Here is a 26,579-nt window from a genome sequence, read left to right as displayed (position 1 = left end):
CCAGGCTGGTCTCGAACTCCTGACCTTGTGATCCACCCACCTCAGCCTCCTGAAGTGCTGGGATTACAGGCGTGAGCCACCACGCAGGACTGGAATGTTTTATTTTACCTATTCTATTGTGTGTGTATTGGTATGAATACAAACATACCAATTGTATGTGGCCTTCCATTTGCACCTCCCTAAAGGCTTTTTTTTTTTTTTTAAGAGACAAGGTCTCACTATGTTTCTCAGGCTGGAGTGCAGTGGCTATTCACAGGCACCATTATAGCACACTACAGTCTCAAACTCCTGGTCTTGAGAAGTTTTCTGTCCCAGCCTCCAGAGTAGCTGGGACTGCAGGCATTTGCCACTGTGCGCTGCTTAGAGCGTTGTTTATTAATGCTGGATAAAGATTTTATCCAGCTGGATAAAGGTTTTATATCACTTGCAAATATTTTTCCATAGATGTGGTTCTTTCTTTTTTTTTCTCAGAGAAAAAGATTTTAATTATGATGAAGTCCACCTTTTTTTTTTGAGATGGAGTCTTGCTGTCTTGCCCAGGCTGGAGTGCAATGGCATGATCTCGGCTCACTGCAACCTCTGCCTCCCAGGTTCAAGTGATTCTTCTGCCTCAGCCTCCCGAGTAGCTGGGATTACAGGCACCTGCCATCATGTCCCACTAATTTTTGTACTTTTGTAGAGATTGGGGTTTCACCGTGTTGGCCAGACTGGGCTCAAACTCCTGACCTCAGGTGATCTGTCCACCATGGCCTCCCAAAGTGCTGGGATTACAGGTGTGAGCCATTGCACCCAGCCTTTTTTTTTTTTTAATGGATTGTGGGGTTTTGGCATTACATCTAAGTATTCCTTCCTTACTGTAATTGATAATTCTTTTTCTACTTCCTTTGACAAAATAATGTAGTTTTGCTTCTTTTTTTTTTTGAGACAGAGTCTCACTCTCTCACCCAGGCTGGAGTTCAATGGCATGATCTTGGCTCACTGCAACCTCCGCCTCCTGGGTTCAGGTGATTCTCCTGCCTCAGCCTCCCAAGTAGCTAGGATTACAGGCACGCACCGGCATGCTCAGCTAATTTTTGTATTTTTAGTAGAGACGGGGTTTCACCATGTTGGCCAAGGTGGTCTCGATCTCCTGACCTCGTGATCTGGCCACCTCAGCCTCCCAAAGTGCTGGGATTGCAGGCGTGAGACACCACGCCCAACCAGTTTTGCTTTTTAATATTTAGCAATATCCATTTAAATTCATCTTTGTATATAGGGTAAGGGTTAATTTAAAGTTCAGCCTATGGTTGCCCAGTTGATTCAACAGTATTGAAAACACTGTCCTCTTTCCATTAAATTGATTTTGAACATTTGTAAAAATCAGTTGCCTGTTCTTGTGTCCATTTCTTGACTCTATTCTGTTGATGTGCGTGTCTATCACTCCACTAATAATCTACAGTCACTCCCATCAGAAATGACATAATATGCTCTATGAGGTAAAACAGCTATGTTACCTCATATAAAATGTTCAAAGCCAGAACCTGGACTTTGGGAAATGTCCCATATCCCTCTCCGGAAGCCCACTTCCCAGTCTCTCGGTGTTCTTAGAGATGGCGAAGGATGGGGTTGCAGCACCAGAATTCCAGAATCGGAAGTAGGTTCTGATACGTGTTCAGCCTTTGGCAGCTGCTACTGTAGCCTTGAAAGCCTGATGCTGCGTGTGAATCCGGATGGGGAGCTTGTGGGGACCATGAAGTGGAAACGCATGTGAATGTCCGTGTTCAGGGGTTTTATTTCAGTTTAGTCACCGAGGAATATGGGTGTGAGAAAGGGACCCTTGGGATGTCAAAGGTTAAGGCTTAGTTTTAAGAGTTTAATGACTGAGGGTCCCACGGACAGAGCTTGAGGTCTGTATGTTCACTTTTCATGAGTCTCAGTAATAGAAAACTGGGGAAAGTGTGTCTCAGTGAATGCTGTTTTTTGCTCAGATTTGCAATTTAATATGGGGCTCAGATACAGAGAAGCCCGAGCTAGGAAGAGGAGTGGCGTGAATGAAAGGTCTAGGGGGAGGAGTGTCAAAGGAGTGCCTCTGTGGTAAGTTTTAAATTGAATTTGAAGGCAATTTTATTTAGGGGAAGACGGGGCTTGTCTGTGTTTGAGAATGTAATGAGGCTGGAGGCTTTGAGGTGTGCAGTTGAAGGTTAGTGGTTGCTTTGAGACTAACTGGATGCTGGAAACACTTCCTGTCAGTCTTTCAAGTCCAAATCTGTCCTGAAGGTTTCTATTTAAAAACTTTGTCTTCGTACGTCCACTATTCTCATTGTACCCATAAAAATCAGAGTAATTCAGGGTGACGAAGTGGTGTCTTTACCGAGGAGTCTTGCTCTGTCGCCCAGGCTGGGGTGCAGTGGCGCGATCTCGGCTTACTGCAACCTCCGCCTCCCGGATTCAAGCGATTCTCCTGTCTCAGGCTCCCGAGTAGCTGGGATCACAGGCGCGCGCCACCGCGTCCGGGTAATTTTTGTATTTTTAGTAGAGACTGGTTTCGCTTTGTTGGCCAGGCTGGTCTGGAACTCCTGACCTCAGATGATCCGCCTGCCTCGGCCTCCCAAAGTGCTGGGATTACAGGTGTGAGCCACCGTGCCCCACTTCACTTTCTTAAATGTTGTGTTTAGAAGCACAAACTTAAAAAAAAATAAAGTCCACTTTATTAATTTTATTTCGTTTTATGGGTCATCCTTTACTCTCCTCTCAGAATTAACTCATGTCCATGAAGATTATCTCCCTTTTCCTTCTCTAAGTTTTATACTTTCTCTTAAACTTAGATCTATGATCTATTTTGAGTTAACTTTTGTGTATGGTTTGAGGGTCTTAACTCATTTTTCTGGATGTGGATATCCAATTATCCCAGTGCCGCTTGTTGAAAAGACTATCCTTATTGAATTGTCTTGGCACTTTTGTCAAAAACTCTTAACAATATTTTTATACTGTCAATTCTGGTTCTGCTCTTCCCATTGGCACCTTTACTAAAAGTGGCCTTTCTAGGAGGCCCAATTCCTTTAGTCTGTCGTGGCCAGGCTCACATCCTAATTCATTCTCAAAATCTCTTTTCTCTCCTCTCCTCTTTTCTCTTTTCTCTTCTTTTCTCCTCTTTTCTCTTCTTTTCTCCTCTTTTCTCCTCTTTTCTCTTTTCTCTTCCTTCTCGTCCTCCTCTTCCTCCTCCTTCTTCTTCTTTTTTGTAAATAATAATCATTTTTTCGAGGCCAGGCGTGGTGGCTCACACCTGTAATCCCAGCACTTTGGGAGGCCGAGACAGGCAGATCAGATCACGAGGTCAGGAGGTCGAGACCATCTTGGCCAACATGGTGAAACCCAGTCTTTACTAAAAATACAAAAATTAGCTGGGCGTGGTGGCGCGTGCCTGTAGTCCCAGCTACTTGGGAGGCTAAGGCAGGAGAATCGCTTGAACCAGGGAGGCAGAGGTTGCAGTGAGCCCAGATCTCGCCACTGCACTCCAGCCTGGCGACAGAGCAAGACTCCGTCTCAAAAAAAATTATAATTTTTTTCTTTCTTCACCACCCGCCCCCCCGAATACCTGCTATTTTTCTGTTCTTAAAAACCGCTTCCTGCAAGCTATTTTTCGCCAGACGCTTTCCCGTGGGTGTCTGCCTACCTGATGTGTTGCCTTTTCCCTTTCTACCTGATCTGTTACCTTTTCCATTTCCAATTCATTCTCTGGGATACCTACACCTGGCTGCACTGTTACTTGTCTTTTTCAAAACCTTTTTTTTTTTAATTTAACAAAGTGGATGGAAAAGCGCTAAAGGCAATTTAGCTTGCCCCATATTTGCCTGATAAAGCCTGAGTCTCTGAAAATCTGCCCCCTTTCGCAAGACTTTAAGTGCCAGGAAACGAGGCGATTTCAGTGACTTCTCTTCTTCCCTGGCTGCTGGCTCAAAAACCTGCCACTGCCTTCTGTGCGTCCAATTTTCAAACATGGCTGCCGTCAGGAGCCACGGCTATGGGCGCGGCCATTTTACGGAGTAGGAACTGCCGTAAATACGGTTGTCCTTGCTCTTTTAAACATTTTAGGTTCTCCTCGGCCGCCGTAGGTGGACCATAAACCCGTGCGAGGACTGCAGAAGTAGGAGCAGTTTACGGAAGTGTAACGTTGAGGCCCTTCTTGTGTATCTGGAGAAAATAGAGGTCAGTGTGTGGTTTTGTCCCTGAAATTTTTTTGTCCTAGTTCAGGTTTTGTCTCAGTGGAAGGTTTGGGAGATCTGAGGACGTGGTGTACCCTGGACCACGTAGTTTTTGGCAGGAAGACTGGGGAGCGCCGGGGTACAGGCATTTGGGAGGTACCTGGTGGGAGTCTGTGATCCCCCTGTCTGTGGTCCGCGTGCCTTTGGTGTGAGTACAATGACTAAGGGTCTGTAGTGATCAACGACCGTGTCCTAACTGTCAAGGTATGGATCACTCTGCTCGTAAAGGATGGAGGTGGCGATTAGGATCGATGCGGCGTCTGCTTCGGGTTCAGGATTTAATTTGGAACTCAGTGATGTTGGAGTCTGGGAGGATGTCCATCGCTGTAGAGTGTCTGGTCCGTGGTTCGGATGAGTAAGAGGCATGGGGCCAGTGTCTGTGGTACAAAGGCTTGTGAGGGCTGAAGCTTTTGGGACTTTGGAGCCCTGGGTCCTGGGTTGAGGTTCGAACCTCGGTTACTGGGGCAAAAGGCGACACAGCCCCCAGCATTAGTTCGAAACCATATATCTACTCTTCTGATCCTTGCGGTGGCTATTTACAGATCGGGGGGTCAAGTTCAGTCATACCCTCCGATTATATATTGTCTATGGCTGCAAAGGCAGCGGTTGAGTTGTTGTGACAGAGACCTCGTGGCCGGCAAAATCGAAAATGTTGCCAACCTCTGCATTCACTTCTTTTATTTTTTATTTATTTTTTTTTATTTTTTGAGACGGAGTTTCACTTTTGTCTCCCAGGCTGGAGTGCAATGGCGCGATCTCGGCTCACTGCAATCTCCGCCTCCCGGGTTCAAGCGATTCTCCTGCCTCAGCCTCCTGAGTAGCTGGGATTGCAGGTGCACGCCACCACGCCCGGCTAGTTTTTGTATTTTTAGTAGAGACAGGGTTTTACCACGTTGGGCAGGTTGGTCTCGAACTCCTGACCTCAGGTGATCCGCCCACCTTGGCCTTCCAAAGTGCTGGGATTACAGGCGTGAGCCACCGCGCCCGGCCTTCACTTCTTAATATATAGTGAGTGTTGCTTGCCCGCCTTATATTCACACTTTCTTGACAGAATCTCCATTTCGTGAAGTATTCATCCCTGTGGCAAGGCGACCCAAATCCCAGTTTCTTAGTAAGGCCTGGTTGGTCTTAGCCAATCTTGCTGGTTCCAACTGCCATTGCTAGTGATAGGTTTGACATGGAAATGAGCTTAGGCTTATGGCGCAATTGTAGCCAACTATGTATGCGAAAATCTGCCTGGGAGTTTCTGAGGGAGCATTTTCTTTTTTAAATATGTAATTTCTTGAATCTCTTTTTCCATGTTCGTGATGATATCGCCTGAAAATAACCTTAGTTTTCTGTCTTACTTTCTAATGCTTATAATTCATTCTTATCTTAATGCACTGGCTCAACTTTCCAGTACAAAGTAGGAAAATAGGGTGTTAGTGGACGTTCTTGTTTTGTTACCCACCTGTAAAATTCACCCGTTGTGTTGTCTGGAGTTAACACCTTTCCTGGAGGTAAACTGTTTGGTATGGTTGATCTCTTCCTTTACTTTGTTAATTTTTCTAGATTTATATATTTTAAATGTACAATTTAATTATCATGGAGGCAATATATGTATAAGCAGTCATTGCCCAGGTCAAGAAATAGAATATGGTCAGCACACCAGTGGTGTTCTGTGAGCCTTTTTCCATCCTCACACCGAAAAGTATTTTAGGCTTTTCTTTATATAATTAATCATTATTTATCATCGTAGTTAATACAGTTTTGCCTATTTTAAACTCTGTATATCAGTGGAATTGTACATCACTCTTTTTTTGTGTCAGCCTTCTTTTGCTCATTATTGGTGAGGGTCTTTCCTGTTGCATCTGAGTATATTTTCTTTGCTCAATGACAAGGATCAGGCAAATTTACAGTAAATATTTTAGGGTTTGCAGGCTATATATGGTCTCTTGCATATGCTAATTTGCTTTTTGTTTTACAGTCTTTCAAAAATGTAAAAAGCATTCTTGCAGGCTGGACCAAAGGTATAATAGGTTTTCTATCACATTCCATTATGTAAAATATAGCAGTTTTTTCTATTATTAATTACATTTGTATTACCTAAAGCTTGTATTATTAAGAATAATGCATGTGTGAAAATTTGTGTAAATGTCTTTTGGTTCATATGTGCTCTCATATGGGGGAGGCAGAGATGTATATCTAGATGTGCACCTCGGAGGAAAATTGCTGCTTCATAGGGTGTGTATAACCTCCATCTAAATAGATGTCAAACTGTTTTCTAAAGTGGTTGTACCACTTACAGTTCCCCTAGCAGGATATAGTTTGCTTTATGGGGTGCTTTATGTGGCCTCTTTAAAATATCTGGCCATACCCTAATAACATTGAGAGATTCTCCTATATTAATGTTCTTTAAAGCTTTATTGATATGTTTCTACCATTGAAATTGACAGTTGATTCTAAAATGGTTTTTGTGTATGTTGTGAGGGGGGTTTTAACTTTCTGTCCCCATTCCCAGTACCATTTATTGATTTTTTTTTTTTTTTTTTTAGATAGAGTCTTGCTCTCGTCACCCAGGCTGGAGTGTAGTGGCGTGCTTGGCTCAACTGCAACCTCTGCCTTCTGGGCTCAAGTGATTCTTGTGCCACGGCCTCCCGAGTAGCTGGAATTACCAGCAGGTGCCACCTTGCCTGGCTAATTTTTGTATTTTTAGTAGAGATGGGGTTTCACCATGATGGCCAGGCTGGTCTCCAACTCTGGCTCAAGTGGTCCACCTGCCTGAAGGGGGCCTGCCCCTCCACACCTGTGGGTATTTTTCGCAAGGCAGAAGTGAGAGACTGAGAAAAGAAATAAGACACAGAGAGAAAGTATAGAGGAAGAAAAGTGGGCCCAGGGGACTGGTGTTCAGTATATGGAGGACCCACACTGGCACTGGTCTCTGAGTTTTGTTAGTATTTATTGATTACTATTTTTACCATCTTGGTGAGGGGGGTGTGGCAGCACTATAGGGTAATGGTGGGGAGAGGGTCAGTAGGAAAACATGTGAGTAAAGGACTCTGTGTTATAAATAAGTTTAAGGAAAGGTGCTGTGCCTTGTTGTGTACATAGGCCAGATTTATGTTTGATTTTACACAAACATCTTAGTGTAGTAAAGAGTAGTATTGCCACCAGTATGTCTCACCTTTAGTTATAAGGTGGTTTTCTCCTATCTTAGTAAATAGAATGTATGATTGGGTTTTATACCGGGACATTCCATTCCCAGGGAGGAGCAGGAGACAGATGCCTTCCTCTTATTTTAACTGTAAAGAGGCCTTCCTCTTTCACTAATCCTCCTCAGCACAGACCCTTTACGGGTGTTGGGCTGGGAGATGGTCAGGTTTTTCCCTTCCCACGAGACCATATCTCAGGCTGTCTCAGTGGGAGGAAACCTTGGACAATACCCAGGCTTTCTAGGGCAGAGGTCCGTGCGGCCTTCCGCAGTGCATTGTGTCCCTGGGTAACCGAGACTGGAGAATGGCGATGACTTTTACCAAGCATACTGCCTGCAAACACATTTTAACAAAGCACAGCCTGCACAGCCCTAAATCCATTAAACCTTGAGTCAATATAGCACATGTTTCTGAGCACAGGGTTGGAGCTAGGGTTACAGATTAACAGTATCTCAAGACAGAGGAATTTTTCTTCATACAGATGAAAATGGAGTTTCTTATGTCTTCCTCTTTCTATATAGACACAGTAACAGTCTGATCTCTCTTTCTTTCCCCCACACCTTCCTCAGCCTCCCAAAGTGCTAGGATTACAGGCATGAGCCATGGTGCCCTTAGTTCCATTTATTGAAAAGACAGCTTTTATCTACTTCCCTGTAGTGCTATCATTGTCATTGAGTCTCTATATGTGCTTAATTCTGCTTATAAGGATTTTATTCTGTTCCTTTGTCCTATTTGCCTGTTATTGTACTAATATTGTGCTGTCCTAATTAAAGTAGCTTTATAAGTCCTCATAACTGATATGGCAAGTCTTCTAACTTTTTTTTCAAACTTAAAAAAAAAGTTTATAGCTATTTAAACTTTTCATTATCAGTTTGGGATTGTGACTGTGATTTCACTGAATCTGTAGATTTGGGAGACTTGACATTTTTAAAATGCTTTGTTTTCCAACCCATCTTTATAGTACATCTTTGCATTTATTTAAAACTGTTAAAATTTATCTCAGTAAATCTGATTTTAAAAATATATTCGAGTTCTTCTAAATGATATTGTTTATGTCAGCCTAAAAGAGGAAACTGCACAAAATACAATTTTAAAGAGTTTACTTGAGCCAAAATGAGGACAGCTGCCTGGGAAAATACTTTCAGGTTGCCTTGGTTAAGTGCTCTGTTAGAATTTTGTTAGAAACAGGTTTTAAAGTCAAAAGGGAACAAACCGTGAGCTGACATAAAGTTGTTTGGCAAGAATTCTCATTGGTTTACAGAAATAATATCAATTAACAATTGGCTACACATTGTTAACTATGGGGTTTTATGAGTTACGATGTCCAGTGAATGGATGTCCAGTGAATGGCATTTTATGGCTACTCGGTGTGAGTTAGTCTAGAGCCTACATAGCAAGTGGCTTTAAGAGATAATTATTTAGCTTGAGGGGGAAATGAGATGTGACTATTGTCACATTAAATTTTTTTTTTTAGTTTTTAATTTTTTCTTTTTTCTTTTTTTTCAGGGGAACCCCTGTCAGAAAGACTGCTGTCACATTTTAATGCCTCTCTAGACCTGATAATTTAAAGGGAGTCACATTCCTCAGATACAAGATTCATTTCTTTCTCATTTATAAATTTTATTTTGTTTGTTGATGGTCTGTTCTGTCAGTTACTAGGAAAGGTCTGTTAAAGTCTTTAGTCTGAATTTTCTATTTCTTGTTTTTGGTTCTATTTTTTGCTGTATACATTTCAAGACTGTTGTTAGGGGTATACATATGGTGTATTTCTATGAATGAAGAGCCAAATTTCACCTCTTTTCAGTGAGCATTGTTTCTCTTTCTCTCTGTTAATTCTTTAGGATTTCTGGTCAGTTTTGTCTGTTTGTCTGTTATAGATTATCTTTGGTTACTCTCTCTGTGGCATATTGTCTCCAACCTTTTATTCTCAAACTTCCCATATCATTTTGTTCAGACATATCAACTATAATAACCGCATGTGGGGAGGCTGAGGCGGGTGTGTGATGAGATCAGGAGTTCAAGGCCAGCCTGACCAAGATGGTGAAATCCGATCTCTACTAAAAATACAAAAATTAGCCAGGCGTGGTGGCGGGCCGTAACCCACATGGACCTATGGGACTGCACAAATGGGGGTGAACGTGGGAATAAAGACAGGAGACAAAAGAGTATATTTGGGAGAAGGGGTCAGGGAGCACCTTGCCTCTAGTGGACAAGGGCCCTGAGCTTTACACAGCCCTCCGTATTTATTAGGCAAAAGAGATAGGAGGGTGGGGGGGTGGAAGAAGGGGTCAGCTGCTCAGTTCAGAGTAGGCTTGCAGGACTGCATTCTCTAGATGTCGCAGTAGATAACCTCGGTGCCAGGGAGTGATTGCCTCCAGCAAACCTTATGTTGGCAGGAGCAGTCCTGAGTTTGCCCACATCCTGTATTCATGATAAACAGTTTGCTGTTTGATCATATAGCCTCCAGTGGAATGCTGAGTTGGTCACGTCCCATGGGCCTTCGGCTCCCTGCATATCCCCCTTTCTGTTTATGTATTAATTGAAAGAATGTAAGACCAGGCTGGGCAGCTCTCATTCTCCAATTGGCGGTCCATCCGATTTTACAGACTATAAACAGAAGACAGAGACAAAACAACATTATTCCAAGAACTACATATAAGATGTTAATGTGGTGCCTTAGATAGGTCCAAGGGTTGAGGCTCTCCAGGCCTTCCTGGAATTCAGTCCAGTCTTCTAAAGAAGGCTGAAATTCTTGAGTTTGCCTATTTAAATCAAGAATTTTGTTTTGTAATTCACCAATATCAAAGGTGATGTTGGATGTGAAAGCTCCTTGCAAATGGGCTTTCACAAGGTCCCACGGATACTCACTTTGGTTATATTATTCTGAGTTAGTTACGCAAATATGAATGTGATTAAAATGATGACGCAATTGCTGCTGCAACTGCAAGCTTTGTACCTGTTCTAACCACAGAACCGTGGATTTCAACATTGCCACTTCAGTTTGTAACTCAGTGTTAATTTTATTCTGAAGTAGCCTCGCTTGGTCAGCTGTGCGTGTCCAGTTCTCCACCTACTGAGATGTTTGAATAGAATTATGCAGAGTTACAGAAGATATCACAACAGAAGTTATTAGTTTGACCAAGGAAACAATAGCAAAAATTATGCCTAAGGCTCTACAGACACAGTGAGTAAGCTGAGTTAGAAGAAGTGTTACAAAAATGCAAAGCAGGTGTGGCAGCCCAAGGCTCAGACAGATTAACAGGAATCCATAGCCCAGGGATGCAACCCAACATTATCAAAGTAGAGATATTATGTGTTCGTAATGTGCTATGATTAATGCAGTGTGATATAACTGGCAAGATTTACAGGTCAATTGGGTATTGTTTACCTGAAGCTGGTTCTTCTTAGCTGCCAAAAAGGCATAAGGATTAAAAACACAAACTGTAAACTGAGTGGTGATATTCTTTACAAATGCAACATTAAGACTGTGTTGCTTACTATTGCTATTATTAGACAGTGTTCCAATCCAGATGTTGCCATTCATAAATGGGAGTGCTGCCTTCCATATAGTTTCTTGAATTGGTCCTTTCCTCCCCAGATAATGCAACTGAGGAAGAGGTGGGCTAAAGCCTGCTCCATGCCAAGCAATCTGAGCAGCAGACTGGGATTGGATTCTGGTGTTGTATAAAGAAGAAGCATTAAAAGCTTGCCGCCAATGCCAGTGAAGTTTGTGCCATGATTTCTGACTTTCACCTTTTCCATCTAATTGACCTTTAGGTTCCCAATCCACAGTGTCTTCAGTTGACATATATTGTTTACTAGCCAGTGGATCAAGACACTGGGTCCACGGAGTGGGGTAGGAACTATTGGATGGAATCCATTCTGTATAATCAGCACAATTAGGATGACTGGACTGGGAATGATTGGTTAGCACACCAGTTACATTAATAGAACCAAGACCTAATAAGTACATAATTTTTCCATAGTGACTCAACCATGTTTGAGCTTGAATTGCAAGACAGCTATGGCTGAGCGACGTCTTTGTGGTGATAAACAATGGGAGTCCTTCCAGTGGAGTGGTATAATTAATGACATTGTTCTGAGAGTCTAACTGTTCTATGTCACGGGGAGTTAGGGGTCCTGGAGCCCACTCTACCTGATCGTGATAAATCTCAGGAGGAGTGAGCTCCAAAGTATAGGCCATACTGCTGGGGGATTGGGAACATATGCCCAATATGTTTTTGCCTATGCACAGGGAAAACGTAGCACACAGGACATTATGGTTAACATGGCCAAGAGCATGGAATCAGGGGTTTTGCCTGTCCCTGACACTCCAGTAGTTTCTCAGCTTCCTGCATGGTTTTCTTGAGTTGTCTCCAGGTTATAGGGGTTGATGTCATCATGACTCTGGTTGGCCTTCTCTCCATCTTTGCACTCAGGCTCAGCTGACTCATAGCTCGTACAGGAGGGACTGGGCCCATGGTTGGCCACCCTGGGTTCCTCCAGTCTCCCATTCCATGGTCGCATGCACCTTGAGGGCACCCACATGGCTTGTCCATCTCCTGTAAACACACAAGCATACCCTCTTCCCCAGGTCAGTAAATCTACCGGGCCTTTCCATTGTCGTCCTTCTGGGGATTTCCATAACACTTTCAGATAAACTTTGCTTTTTTCCTCTAACACTTGCCAATGTCTTTCTGCTGGAGTCTTACCATCCATACCAGGAGTCAGAAAATTTAAAGTAAATAAGGCTAAATGTAGTTTTGATTGAGGTGGTAGTTGGCCTCCTATACCCCCTTTTTGTTTTTTCAACATACGTTGTAATGTTTGATGTGCCCATCCTATAGATATGACTGACACATCAGCTCCCATGTCCATAAGCCCATAAAATTTCTTTCCTTTAACGTGTACTACACAGGTAGGTCTATTAGAGGCTATGGGTTGGGAAAGATAGATTTCCCGTGTAGTTGTGCTCCCAAACCCTTTATTTCATCATTTCTCTTTTCATGGGGAAGGGTGTAATTCACAGGGAATAAGCAATAATTGAGCAATATATTCTCCCAGTTCAAAAACCCAAAGATCTTGTGACATTAAAACTACTTGAATTTCTCCTTCATAATCGGAGTCAGTCATTCCTGGGACTACAGTGATGCCTTGCAAGTTAAGGCAGCTTTTACCTAAAATTAGTCCTGTGTATCCTGTTGGTAAAGGTCCCCAAATACCCAAATAGGTTTGTCTCCCCTAACTAATGTGATTCTTTCTCTGGTGGGTAGATCTAATCCTGCACTTCCTGGTGTTCCTGGGTTGAGGGAATCAATGTGCCTCCAGGAACCCATCCCTGAAGTGGGGTTGTGGTCTGCATTGGGAATGCCCTCAGTGTTTGAGGGGCCCGGGTGCAGGCCCCTATCTCATTTACCAATGGGGTGCCATTCTGATGAAATTTTGAGCAGCACTGGGTAGCCCAGTGATTTCCTTTGTTATGGCGAGTACAGAGTCCTGGTGTTTTTTCTGCTAGGGAGTGAACTGCATTGTAATATCCTTTCTGTCCTGAGATCTGGCGGCATTCCTTTTTTAGATGTCCAGTTTTTCCACAATTACAACATTTTCCCATTTTAGGGTTTGACCCTTGGCTCCTTTTAGATTTGTCAACTGCTAAATTAGCCATTGCTTATGCTAACTTTGCAGATCGATGAAGCTCAGTTCCTACATCCTGACAAGCTCTGAGAAAATTTCCCAAGTTTTTTGTACACCTCACTGGTGCCAGTGCACGTTTACAGTACATGTTTGCATTCTCAAAAGCTAAAGTTAAGGTTAGCATTTCTGCAGCCACAGTATGAGGACTCTGACGCTTCAGTGCCTCATGTAATCTTGCAAGAAATTGTGCATAGGGTTCCTGCAACCCTTGCATGATATGTAAAAAGGATTGTACTGGGACTCCCTCTTCAGGATTGTGGCCCAGGCGCATTTAGCGGCCTGTGTACACTGCTGATAAGCAGCATCTGGGAGTGCCATTTGACGTTCTACATCTGAATAAGGGCCATGACCTAACAGCATATCCTCTGTAATGTCTCCGTGTCCAGCAGCATGGTTCTGTTTAGCCTGGTCTGCACACATTTCTTGCCAATTTAAATTCCATGTCAGATATGTACTAGCAGACAAGCAAGTTCGCGCCAAGTGTCTCACATCAAAGGGTAAAAAACGCATAGCACCAAACACAGATTCTAGCAATCCTAAGGTGAATGGGCTCTGTATGCCATTATTTACCACTCTCGCTTTTAATTCCTTCAACAACTTAAACTCTAGTGGGGTGTGTTCATGAATAATCTGCTGTGGATTTTTTGGATCAGGCCTGATGGAAATAGGAAAAGCACAATGTCCTAAGGGCTCTCCAGCTACGGCAGCAGAGCATTAAATTCTTTGTATTAGGGTTTCTATTTCTGCCACCGAAGGAGGCAGTACAGATGTTTCTGCAACTGAAGGAGGCGGTATAGGCCAATTTTTATCCTCCCTCTCCTGTTTTTTATTTTTAATTGGAGCTGTGGGTGGGTCAACAGATTCTTTCAGATTTTTAGATTCAGCTTGCTGTCCTGCAGAATAATAATGAGATAATGGCAGAAGTACAGTACGAACTAAACTCCAAGTGGGGAAAACAGAAGAATCAACTTTAAGACCTTTTTGATGAGCCTGTTTTAATCCTTCTCCTGCTGTATCCCAATTTTCCACATCAAGAGTGCCTGCCTGTGGAAACCATGGTTATGTGTAATAACCTTTTGTGGCTTCTGCAGGAGGTTAGTGTCTGCGAATTAACCTGAGCTGCAGACTTGTCTCAACAGAACTTTAAGCAACTGCACATAATGTTTTTCTTCAATAGACAAATTCTTTCCCTTGTTACCCTGAGTCAGAAAACTTCCCAGTACTTCTTTAAAGCACTGCTCCCAGTACCTCTTTAGGTACTTATATCTAAAGATATAAACCTTATATCTAAAGATAAACCTTATATCTGCTGCCGGCAGACTCTTCCCCGGGTCCCCTTTCGCCTAGTCAGTTTCAGTTCCTCTGCTCCAGCAGACCTTCTTCATTCACGTCTTTGAAGTCCCATGATTGGATGCTGCTAGTTGGGCGTGCTTGGAGTCCCTGTTCTGGTTGCCATTTGTAACCTGCACGGACCTAGGTGGACTAAACAAAGGGGGGTGAACACGGGAATAAAGATGAGACAAAAGAGTATATTTGGAAGAAGGGATCAGGGGGCACTTTGCCTCTAGGGGACAAGGGCCCTGAGCTTTACACAGCCCTTCATATTTATTAGGCAAAAGAGACAGAAGGGGAGGTGGAAGAAGGGGTCAGCTGCTCGGTCCAGAGTAGTCTTGCAAGACTGCATTCTCTAGATGTCGCAGTAGATAACGGCGCCAGGGAGTGACTGCCTCCAGCAAACCTTCGTCAGCCGTCAGCCGGAGCAGTCATGAGTTTGCTGACATCCTGCATTCATGATAAACAGTTTGCTGTTTGATCTGTAGCCTCCAGTGGAATGCTGAGTTGGTCACGTCCCACGGGCCTTCGGCTCCCTGCAGCAGGTGCCTGTAAACCCAGCTACTTGGGAGGCTAAGGCAGAGAATTGCTTGAACCCGGGAGGCCGAGATCACATCATTGCACTCCAGCCTGGGCGACAGAGTGAGACTCCATCTCAAAAATTAAAATAAAATAAAATAAACCCCAGATGTTATTGGATTTTAATTTTTAATCCATTCTGACAGTTTTGAGGCATTTATATTTAATGTAATTAACTGGGATCCATGCTCTGTTTTTACTTAGCATAAAATAATGTAATGTAATTTTCTTAGCACATTTTATTTTAAAACAGCTATCTAAATGCATTGTATTTGCTCTTTTTGCTCTCTGTTTTTGATTCTCTTCTTTTGGATGAATTTCTTGTTATTACATTTCCCCCTTTTGTTGGCATGGAACTTACGTACTTTAAAACAATTACTAGTTTGTGGGGTTTTTTTTGTTTTTTTTTTGTTTTTTTGTTTTTTTTAGACGGAGTTTCGCTCTTTTTGCCCAGACTGGAGTACAATGGCACAGGCTTGTCTCACTGCAACCTCCGTCTCCTGGGTTCAAGCAATTCTTCTGCCTCAGCTTCTGGAATAACTGTATTTTTATAGAGATGGGGTTTCACCATGTTGGCCAGGCTGGTCTCGGACTCCTGATGTCAGGTGATCCGCCCACCTCGGCATCCCAAAGTGCTGGGATTACAGGCGTGAGCCACTGTGCCTGGACTTACTAGTGTTAATTGTAACTAGAGATCACCTGTAGTGTGCAACCTTTGTCATATTCTTCTGCTAATTAGCACTTTTCCATTCTACAGAAACCTTAGAGCACGTCAACTTTACCACCTAATTATCCAGTAAATTATTGTGTATTTTAGCTTTTTATGTATTTAAAACCTCCTAAAATATTGTCAGTACTGTTTTTATGACAATGCTTATGATTTGCCCAGTACATTGGCTTTCAAACTGAAGTACATGTCCTCACAGGGTGTACGTACAAAGACTTTTGAAGAGGTGTGGGAGCACACATGATTTAAAGGAAAACAAAGACCAGGTCCTCTCCTTGCTGATTGTCTCTTTTCTAAAACTCATCTGCCTAAGAGTTCACTATCTCCTGAGGCTGGTGCTGTGGTGGGTATCATTTCCTACCTGCCTTCACAGTCCTTCCACGGAAACGTCACAGAGGAAAGGCATACCTCCACCACATTAAGAATCCTAGACATTATTGGCCACAGGTATAAAATCCTCTGGGGCTCCAAACAAAGGTATATAGTTAACTATATTGAGGGCATTGCTTTAAGATGAGTGCCTAGGAGCAGTGACAGTATCTGGGCCTGGAAAAAATGTACCACTTACATTGAATTTGCTCTTCAACCCACAGGTTATGACTCCTCAGGAGCAAAAAACATAACCTGAAGAGGAAGGAAGTGGATTTGGGGTTCACCATTTCTAGGGGCACACTTGATTGAAGACTGAGACTTCTGAAGAGAAGGCCAGAAGATACAAAGACAGACCATCCCAGTTGAATGCTGTCTTCCAAGAACAGAAGAAGATGATCCAGGCCCAGGTAACTGACTTTTGGTTGGTTTTATTCTTCCCTTTGTTCCATAATAGATTTGTAGAAGCCTGTAAACATCAATTTCACTAATATAAAAAGTATAAATTTCAAAAAGCAGGATCTGGAGAGAAGTAAGCTTAGTTTCTAAACTCAATATCATGCAAAATAGTAGGATAAGGAATATAATGTTCATAGCATTAACACTAAATTATGAATTTTATGACACCATGCATGGCTGGAGGATCCTGTCGATTATATTAGCTGTCAGCTTGCATCTAATATCTCTGACAGCCAATGTCACAAGAAAATCATAATTTACATGGTATGTCCCGTTTTTGAAGATAAAACAGATTACTTCCTGGGGGTTGCCATTATTTCATGGCACTTTGGTCTCAGGAAATTTCTTCAGTGGTTCTTCCTAGAGTTGATGTGGCGGATGGTGTCCAGAATAGCAGCCTTCTCATAAATTCAGATGCAGGTTTCCTGTGGCTGTTTCTTGAAGGACTCCTTATATACTGTTATGGAATAGACTAAGCAAACTCAGTAAACACAGGGACTAACATAAGTTAATTTCAGCCTTGTGGCAGTCTGGATTTAACTTGGAATAAAACCTAGACATCCTGGGAATATGGCAGGATTCCAGGACTTTCAAATGGTTCTCAATGAACAGATAGCTGAACTGGTGTTTGAATATAGATTTGGAGACAGGGAGTTGAAAGTGATATTGTCTGGACAGGACTTGGATTGGAGTTTACAGATTTCCTTTAGACTTTCACCTTGTAGAAAATGCCAAGTCCTTATTGTATAGTAAATAATTGAACAAAGGGAGTTTTGGCCTTTGTGTTCAAGCTAATGGAGGGTGAGCTCTGGGCTTCTGGAATGTCTTGCTAATGGTAGTGTCTTTGTTTGCTTGGGTCCTTTGGCCACTGGACAGCCTAAAAATATGAGCTATGATAGATCTGTGATCTATGATAGGTCAGAAACTTCCAGAACTAGAGGCTAAAGTTAAAACCTGACTTCTGGGAGGGTGTGGACCTAAGATCAGCCACATAGGTCATCTGTGATTGTGTCCCAGTAAAATAAGAAAGTACACATATCAAAAAATAAGTTTCGGCTGGGCGCGGTGGCTCATGGCTGTAATCTAGCACTTTGGGAGACCGAGGTGGGTGGATCATGAGGTCTGGAGATCGAGACCATCCTGGCTCACACGGTGAAACCCCATCTCTACTCAAAATACAAAAAATTGGTCGGGCGTGGTGGCAGGTGCCTGTAGTCCCAGCTACTTGGGAGGCTGAGGCAGGAGAATGGCGTGAACCCAGGAGATGGAAACTGCAGTGAGCCGAAATGGTGCCACTGCACTCCAGCCTGGGTGACAGAGCAAGATTCCATCTCAAAAAAAAAAAAAAAAAAGTTTCTGGCTGAGTGCAGTGGCTTATGCCTACTTTGGGAGGCTTAGGCAGGAGGATTCCTTGAGCCCAGGAGTTTCAGACTAGCCTGGGCAATCTAGTGAGACCTTGTCTATATTTAATAAAATTGAAGAAAAGAAAGAAAAAGTTTTCTTTTCACATATTTTCTTCCTAATCCACTTCTGTAAATGGTTGGTAATATTTACTTCCTGTCACTGTATCTGTTTGTGGATCTATGTCTATATATGTATTAATAAAAGTGTGAGTATATATGAATCTATCTGTAGATATAAACATATACATCCATTATGATATACACATATATATATTTTACATGATAGAATCATATTTCAAAGAACATAGCAGCCAACTTGAAGGGACTCTTCATTGGCCGAAGATGCTACACTTTGAACATCCAAAGACCAATGATTGCAAATGATTGAAGAACATTAATTATATAAAATTCCATCAGTTTATAGCTATACTTGAAAAAAATGCATTTGTCACCATTGGGGGTTAGGAGAGAATCAAGTATTTAATCTGAAAAATGATAAAAGATCATAAACGTTTTGTGTGTGTGTGTGTGTGTGTGTGTGTGTGTGTGGCGGGGGTGGGTTGACTATGAGTTTATTTTTTACTTTTACTTTTCTGCTTTTTTTCTTTCTTCCTTTTTTTTTTTTTTTTTTTTAAATTGAGATGGGGTCTTGTCATGTTGCCCAGGCTGCTCTTGAACTCCTGGGCTCAAGCGATCCTCCTGCCTCCCAAAGTGCTGGGATTACAGGCATAAGCCATTGTGCCTGGCCCTCTTGATAATTTTGTATTACTGACCTGTACTCTGCTCCTTGGCTATAAATTCCCACTTGCTTATGCTGTATTTGGAGTTAAGTCCATTCACCCTCTACTACTGCAAAATCCCATTACATTTGTCTATATACCTGTCATAATGGCCCTGAATAAAGTCTTCCTTACTGTGCTTTAACAATTCTCATTGAATAATATTTTTTAAACATGTATAGCTTAATTAAGGAGGTGAGATTCCAACGCCTTTGCCGTATTCTTCTGAATAGAGGTAAGTCACTAGGCCAGTCCCTGCTCAAGGAGAGGGTGTAGAGCACCCAATTCTGTCCCTGTTTGGGCGCCACTTGTAACCCGCACGGACCTAGGGGGACTGAACACAGGGAGGTGAACACAGGAATAAAAGACAAGAGAAAAAAGAGTATATTTGGAGGAAGGGGTCAGGGGGTACCTTGCCTCTAGTGGACAAGGGCCCTGAGCTTTACACAGCCCTCCGCATTTATTAGGCAAAAGAGATAGTTGGGGGTGGTGCAGTGGAAGTAGGGGTCAGCTGCTCAGTCCAGAGGAGGTTTGCAAGACTACATTCTCTAAATGTTGCAGTAGATAACCTCAGCACCAGGGAGTGATTGCCTCCAGAAAACCTGTTGGCAGGAGCAGTGGTGAGTTTGCTCACATCCTGCATTCATGATGAACAGTTTGCTGTTTGATCATATAGCCTCCAGTGGAATGCTGAGTTGGTCACGTCCCACGGACCTTTGGCTCCCTGTAAGTGGGAACTACATAAAGGTGTGAACACTGGGAGGGTGGAGTTCATTGAGCCATCAAATCTGCCTGCCATAGATCTGTCATATAGTAAACTATTTTTGAGTGTGGATTGAGGTAAGACTTTACTTTTTTCCAAATAGATAGCTATCTCACATAAATAATTTAGAATGGGTAAACCAACCAGGATTAAGTACTTGTATCATCTACCAAGTGTGTTCACTGGCCTCTGTAATAAAATGAGTATAGAGTGTACCTTCTGCTGTTCCCTGGGTCTTCAATGACCCAATTTCCCACCAGCAGTATCCTTTAAAGCCATCCTGCATCCTGAGACAGGAGATTGACAATTTCATTGATAAGTAGTCTTAACTGTCACTATTACAGGGCTGTAGGTCCTTTGCCAGCCATGCCTTTCAGTCCTAAATGGTCTTCAGGGTTGGGCTGTGTTGTCCAAGAGCTGAGGACCTTACATTTATTGTTCCAATATTTATTGGCTATAATGATTTCTGTGGAGCAGTCAGCTGTCAGAAAATTTTGTCTCCTTTGTTGGTAACCTGTCATTGGTCTCTGGATTTTTTTTATAGTCTCCCCTTTGTATCTGGTGTAATTTAGTTTCAATCTGTTGTGCCTACATGTAGACTTCTTGCTTGAAAAGTTGTTGGATTTCTTGAGTTTGAATTTTGGAGTGTTTAATCAGTTCTGAAAAATGTTCAGTGTTAGATCTTTGGATATTGTTTCTCCATTACTTGATTTTCTCCTTCTTCTTGAGAAATTATCAAACTCAAGGAGGTCATAAGAACCCTCAGTTTATAATTAGTCCATCAGAAAAATAGGAGGCCTGGATTTGTGATATATTGTTGGCCCTCCATATCCATGGCTTCCACATCCATGGATTCAACCAACTGAGGATTGAAAAAATATATTTTTTAAGCATCTGAACTGAGCACATACAGACTTTTTTATTGTCATGATTCCCTAAACAATACAGTATGACAACTGTTAACATACCATTTACATTGTATTAGATATTATAAGTAATCTAAAGATAATTTAAAGTATATGGGGCTGGGCGCAGTGGCTCACTCCTGTAACTCCAGCACTTTGGGAGGCTGAGGTGGGTGGATCGTCTAAGGTCAGGAGTTTGAGACCAGCCTGGCCAACATAGTGAAACCCCATCTCTACTAAAAATACAAAAAATTAGCTGGTTGTGGTGGCAGGCACCTGTAATCCTAGCTACTCGGGAGGCTGAGGCAGGAGAATCGCTTGAACCTGGGAGGCGGAGGTTGCAGTGAGCCAAGATCGTACCATTGCACTCCAGCCTGGGAAAGAGGAGCAAAACTCCATCTCAAAAAAATAAAAAAATAAAAAAATCAGCCAGGTGTAGTGTCACATGCCTGTAGTCCTAGCTACTTGGGAGGCTGAGGCAGAAGAATTGCCTGCTCCTGGGAGGCGGAGGTTGCAGTGAGCTGAGATTATGCCACTGCACCCCAGCCTGGGAAAGAGAGTGAGTCTCCATTTCAAAAAAACAAATGTATGTGGGAGGATGTGCATGGGTTACATGCAAATCTGCAAGTACTATTCCATTTTATTTTATTTTATTAGAGACAGTCTTGCTCTGTTGCTTAGGCTGCAGTGCAGTAGCATGGTCATAACTCAGTGTAGTCTGTAACTCCTAGGCTCAAATGAGCCTCCTGCCTCAGCCTCCCAAGTAGCTGGGACCACAGGCACTCACCACTGTGCCTAGCTAATTTTTTAATTTTTTGTACAGATGGGGTCTCATGTTGCCCAGGCTGGTCTTGAACTCCTGGGCTCGAGTGACCCTCCTGCCTTGGCCTCCCAAAGTGCTGGGATTACAGGTGTGATCTACTGTGCCTGACCAATACTGTGCCATTTTATATCAGACACCTCAGTATCCTCAGGAGGTCCTGGAACCAATACCCTACAGATACTAAAGGATGGCTGTATATATGTCTTTCATTTGCATGTATCTAAAATAAATATATGTACATATATTCATATATATTTACATATATAAAATGTATAAATATGTTGTTTTTAGGTTAGCAAGATTTAACTTCTACACTTTATAGAAACTTCCAATTGGGTGAATGGAGGATGACTGAATATACAATTACAGAATATTATATTAGGACTTTACTTCTTCCACATTGTATTAAAAAAAAAAAACTATTTGGTATATGCACACAGCCTGTAGAGTGGAAATGAGCAGAAAAACTTTAGCATTTCTTCCACATCATCAAAAAGACATCACTTTATTAAACAGGACTGTTATTACAGGAATCCATAACACTGGAGGATGTGGCTGTGGACTTCACCTGGGAGGAGTGGCAGTTCCTGAGCCCTGCTCAGAAGGACCTGTACCGGGACGTGATGTTGGAGAACTACAGCAACCTGGTGGCAGTGGGTGAGGACAGCTGCCCTGTGTCACTCAGAGGGTGCCCAGTCAGTGGCCTTCCTTTCTCAGATGCCTACCTCTTTGGAATGCCTGCAGTACTCTGAAGTGGTAGATTCTCAGATCCTTCTCTTGCTCCCACACAAGATGGTGTAATCTACCCTCTTGTGAGAGAAAAACCTTGATGTTACAGATATGAAACGAAACTTTCATAGTTTCAGATAAGAAACTAAATTTTGGGTATTTTAAGAAACTCAAGTTTCTTAAAATGTAACATTCTTCCTTCTTGACATTGCCAGCCCAATTTGATATGTCTAAGTCCTCTATCATTTCCCATGAACAGGGTATCAAGCCAGCAAACCGGATGCACTCTTCAAGTTGGAACAAGGAGAACAACCGTGGACAATTGAAGATGGAATCCACAGTGGAGCCTGTTCAGGTGAGAGAACCCACAAGGCAGAAGGCTATGGAAGTCACATTCTAGTCAGTCAGAGAAGGCAACACAGCTGTGAAGGGGGTTTGAGGATATGTAAACAGTTCCTCTACTCATCTGTCTCCCAGTGTGAGACCGGTTTTTCTTTGTAGGAATTTAGAGTTAAAAAAAACAAACAAAACAAAAACTCTTTATCTCCTCAGAGATCTGATTATTTTATCTACATATTTTTTGTTTGCCTGCATAATTTTCTTCTTCCTCGGGTTTCAAATATTTCCCTTCTTCATGTCGTTCCACCTCTCTTGTTACGAAATTCCACCTTCCAGGCCTCTTTCCAAAGAGGAAACTTTGAAGTCCTCACTGTTTTCGGACTCCCACCCCTTTATGCCCCTTGGCTAATGCTGATCTCCCCTCCTAACACCTCCCCTGTGTTGGATGTGGCTTCCTCAGGGTAAACTGGACTTTCGCTGTGCCTTGGCTTCCTTCGCTTCTCTTTTTCCTTATTCTTAGGTTCTCCAAAGGCCCCGTTCTCCATTTTCTCATCTGTGCCCTTCACTCTTCAAAGTTGCCTTCATTCTAGTAAGTTAAACTCCTTCCGCTCCCTGGAGGAGAGTCCCAAACTGACATCTCCCTGTTGTTACCTAACACAGATTTTAGTTCTGTGTAATTTACTTCATGGCAACTCTCCCCTGAGTTCCTAGTAACTGCAAGGAACTAGAATCATCTTTCCTCCAAGAAAACCGTTAAGTTTGGATTCTCGTTTGTTCCTGTACATCCTGAATCTTGGCCATCTGGGTATTACCTGCCTGAAGAGCTCTCTTCTTTAAAGGTCTCTGCTAGTCATGATGAATCTCTAAGTAAAAAAGTCATTTTTTTAACATCCTACATTCTCAACTCCCGCCTACTTCCATTTGGTTCCTTTCTGTATTTAATAATTTGCTTTTGTTTTTTTCCCCATCATATTCTGATGACACCAAGTCCCAGTAAACCATGTTACCTGTCAAATTTCTCGTTTCAGTGATCTCTGTGATATAATACCATCTTGCTCACAAAGAGATTTCCATCCTCTTTCCTAAACCCTGCCTGGTGTGTTCCACACATATGATTACTTCCCTGACTCATTCCCTTAAAAATTATTCATTATTATTATTTATTTTTATTAATTTATTATTTTTTAAGACAGAGTCTTGCTCTGTGCCCAGGCTGGAGCGCAACGGTGCGAACTTGGCTCACCGCAACCTCCGCCTCCTGGATTCAAGCGATTCTTGTGCCTATCCCCAACACTAGCACCATACCTGGCACATGGTGGTCATTCAGTAAGAGTATGTGGAATGAATGAATCTGTTCTTTGGACGAAATGGGCCTCCAGCCTCTGGTCTGCTGGTCACAGTGAACTGCTTGTATTTTAAGGTCTATTTTGCAAGGCACATTTAGAAAGCAGCCAAATCTGTCTTTATTATTAGTGATCTAACCTTGTTTTATTCTGCTTTCACCTTTTAGTTTGTTTATACTATTATTTTTTGCCAATGTGCAAGGAACATTAAACATGGAGTTTTATTTACACTCAGGTCATAGGGTTATTACTAAGAGACACCTCACATCAAGGCATTAAAAAAAAGAATACTTTGGGGCCGGGTGCAGTGGCTCACACCTGTAATCCCAGAACTTTGGGAGACCAAAGCAGGCAGATCACCTGAGGTCAGGAGTTCGAGATCAGCCTGGCTAACATGGTGAAACCTTGTCTCTACTAAATATACAAAATTAGCTGGGTGCGGTGGTGCATGCCTGTAATCCCAGCTACTCGGGAGGCTGAGGCAGGAGAATCGCTTGAACTCAGGAGGTGGAGGTTGCAGTGAGCCGGGATCATGTCACTGCACTCCAGCCTGGGCTACAGAGTGAGACTCCGTCCCCAAAAAACAAAAGAAAAAAAACAAAAAATACTTTGGCCGTGAGCCGGGATTGTGCCACTGCACTCCAGCCTGGGTGACAGAGTGAGACTCCGTCTCCCAAAAACAAAACAAAACAAAAAATACTTTGGCTGAGCGCAATGGCTCACCTGAGGTCAGGAGTTCGAGACCAGCCTGGCCAACATGGTGAGACCCCGTCTGTAGTAAAACTACAAAAATTAGCCGGGCATGGTAGCAGGCACCTGTAATCCCAGCAACTTGGGAGGCTGAGGCAGGAGAATTGCTTGAACCCAGGAAGCAGAGGTTGCAGTGAGCTGAGATCGCAGCATTGCACTCCAGCCTGGACAACGGAGTAAAACTCCATCTTAAAAAAAAAAAAACACAACAAACTTTTACCCCAAATCTAAATGATAGAAATCTTTGTTCTTTTCTTTCTAGACATATGGAAAGTTGATCATGTGCTGGAGCGCTTGCAGAGTGAAAGCCTGGTGAACAGAAGGAAACCATGTCATGAACATGATGCATTTGAAAATATCGTTCATTGCAGCAAAAGTCAGTTTCTGTTAAGGCAAAATCATGATATATTTGACTTACATGGAAAAAGCTTGAAATCTAATTTAAGTTTAGTTAACCAGAGCAAAGGCTATGAAATAAAGAACTCTGTTGAGTTTACTGGAAATGGGGACTCCTTTCTTCATGCTAACCATGAACGACTTCATACTGCAATTAAATTCCCTGCAAGTCAAAAACTCATCAGCACTAAGTCCCAATTCATCAGTCCCAAGCATCAGAAAACACGAAAATTAGAGAAGCATCATGTGTGCAGTGAATGTGGGAAAGCCTTCATCAAGAAGTCTTGGCTAACCGATCACCAGGTAATGCATACAGGAGAGAAACCCCACAGATGTAGTCTATGTGAGAAAGCCTTCTCCAGAAAGTTCATGCTCACTGAACATCAGCGAACTCATACAGGAGAAAAACCTTATGAATGCCCTGAATGTGGCAAAGCCTTTCTCAAGAAATCACGGCTCAACATACATCAGAAAACACATACCGGAGAGAAACCCTATATATGCAGTGAATGTGGAAAAGGCTTCATCCAGAAAGGAAATCTCATTGTACACCAGCGAATTCATACAGGTGAGAAACCTTATATATGCAATGAATGTGGAAAAGGCTTCATTCAGAAGACGTGTCTCATAGCACATCAGAGATTTCACACAGGAAAGACGCCCTTTGTATGCAGTGAATGTGGAAAATCCTGTTCTCAGAAATCAGGTCTCATTAAACATCAAAGAATTCACACAGGAGAGAAACCCTTTGAATGTAGTGAATGTGGGAAAGCCTTTAGCACAAAGCAAAAGCTCATTGTCCATCAAAGGACTCATACAGGAGAGAGACCCTATGGCTGTAACGAGTGTGGGAAAGCGTTTGCGTATATGTCGTGTCTGGTTAAGCATAAGAGAATACACACAAGGGAGAAACAAGAGGCAGCCAAGGTGGAAAATCCTCCTGCAGAGAGGCACAGCTCATTGCACACCAGTGATGTCATGCAGGAGAAAAACTCTGCTAACGGGGTGACTACACAAGTGCCTTCTGTGGCCCCTCAGACATCATTAAACATCAGCGGCCTCCTCGCAAACAGGAACGTAGTCCTTGTGGGACAGCCAGTGGTCAGATGTGCAGCCTCAGGAGATAACAGAGGATTTGCACAGGACAGAAACCTTGTGAATGCAGTGAATGTGGTTGTGCCTTCCGTGATCAATTATGTCTTATTTTATGTTACAGAAAACCCATAGGAAGAAAACTCAGATCTATGTGGAAAAGGGTTGAGCAAAAATTTGTAGTTCATTATGTGGCCGAAAAGCAGACACTGAGAGAACATGTATAAGGCTGAGGCAGCCTGATAAACTCATCCTATTAAAATGTATGCTGTGATACACAGGCAAATTTGATGTTAACCTAAGCACATACACAGCAATTGCTCGATTGTGTCAATTAAATGAGTAAAGGAAGCCCAAGTACTTTTAAGTGGAGGAAATGAAGTACTGTGAATTTTTAAAAGAGATGAGATAATTGGTGTCGGGAGTGTTGCAGTGACTGAAAAGCTTCATAAGGGGCAGTTGGTGGGAAAGGGCTAATACTGGAATGGTGGAATGTGGGACACATATGTGTCAACTCAGTTTCCTTAGACCAGTGCCAGTGTGGAGGATTAATTGAAAGCCAGGACCATAAACTTTCAGAACTTTGTATTATGCAGAGGGATCTGTGAAACTAGTCAATTTGTTTCATTAAACAAATATTTTAAAATTATTTCCTTTGTACCTTG

General features: G+C 42.5%; 1 protein-coding gene and 1 long non-coding RNA gene across 3 annotated transcripts in view; one reads left to right on the top strand and one right to left on the bottom strand.

Moving 5' to 3' along the window:
• The first annotated feature begins 1,515 nt into the window (after window positions 1-1,515).
• On the top strand, window positions 1,516-26,563 carry ZNF350 (zinc finger protein 350). Of its 2 annotated transcripts, none has more exons than XM_063802158.1 (5): window positions 1,516-1,633; window positions 16,358-16,543; window positions 21,796-21,922; window positions 22,254-22,349; window positions 24,689-26,563. In XM_063802158.1, exons 2-5 carry the CDS (start codon window positions 16,529-16,531, stop codon window positions 26,047-26,049), a joined length of 1,599 nt encoding a protein of 532 aa, XP_063658228.1. In that variant the 5' UTR covers window positions 1,516-1,633; window positions 16,358-16,528; the 3' UTR covers window positions 26,050-26,563. The 2 variants fall into 2 exon arrangements, with proteins under 2 accessions (XP_063658228.1, XP_003316632.1); XM_003316584.5 differs by lacking the exon at window positions 1,516-1,633 and adding an exon at window positions 3,961-4,185.
• The window catches only part of LOC134809121 (uncharacterized), a 32,869-nt gene continuing 15,888 nt past the window's right edge, over window positions 9,599-26,579 (bottom strand). The window contains exons 2-3 of the long non-coding RNA XR_010153944.1: window positions 14,426-14,608; window positions 9,599-10,039 (exon numbers count right to left, since the gene is read on the bottom strand). This is a non-coding gene — a long non-coding RNA (uncharacterized LOC134809121). The remainder of the gene's footprint in view (window positions 10,040-14,425; window positions 14,609-26,579) is intronic.

The sequence above is a fragment of the Pan troglodytes genome, chromosome 20 (genome assembly GCF_028858775.2).
Source record: "Pan troglodytes isolate AG18354 chromosome 20, NHGRI_mPanTro3-v2.0_pri, whole genome shotgun sequence".
Taxonomy (NCBI): domain Eukaryota; kingdom Metazoa; phylum Chordata; class Mammalia; order Primates; family Hominidae; genus Pan; species Pan troglodytes.
This window is presented reverse-complemented; position numbering and strand designations above follow the sequence as displayed.

What these genes read in the sequence shown, in the direction of transcription:
- ZNF350 (XM_063802158.1), top strand. An exon ending in CAGCAACCTGGTGGCAGTGG is followed by an intron (nt 21,923 to 22,253) that starts GTGAGGACAGCT and finishes TCCCATGAACAG; the next exon opens with GGTATCAAGCCAGCAAACCG. An exon ending in CCACAGTGGAGCCTGTTCAG is followed by an intron (nt 22,350 to 24,688) that starts GTGAGAGAACCC and finishes TTTTCTTTCTAG; the next exon opens with ACATATGGAAAGTTGATCAT.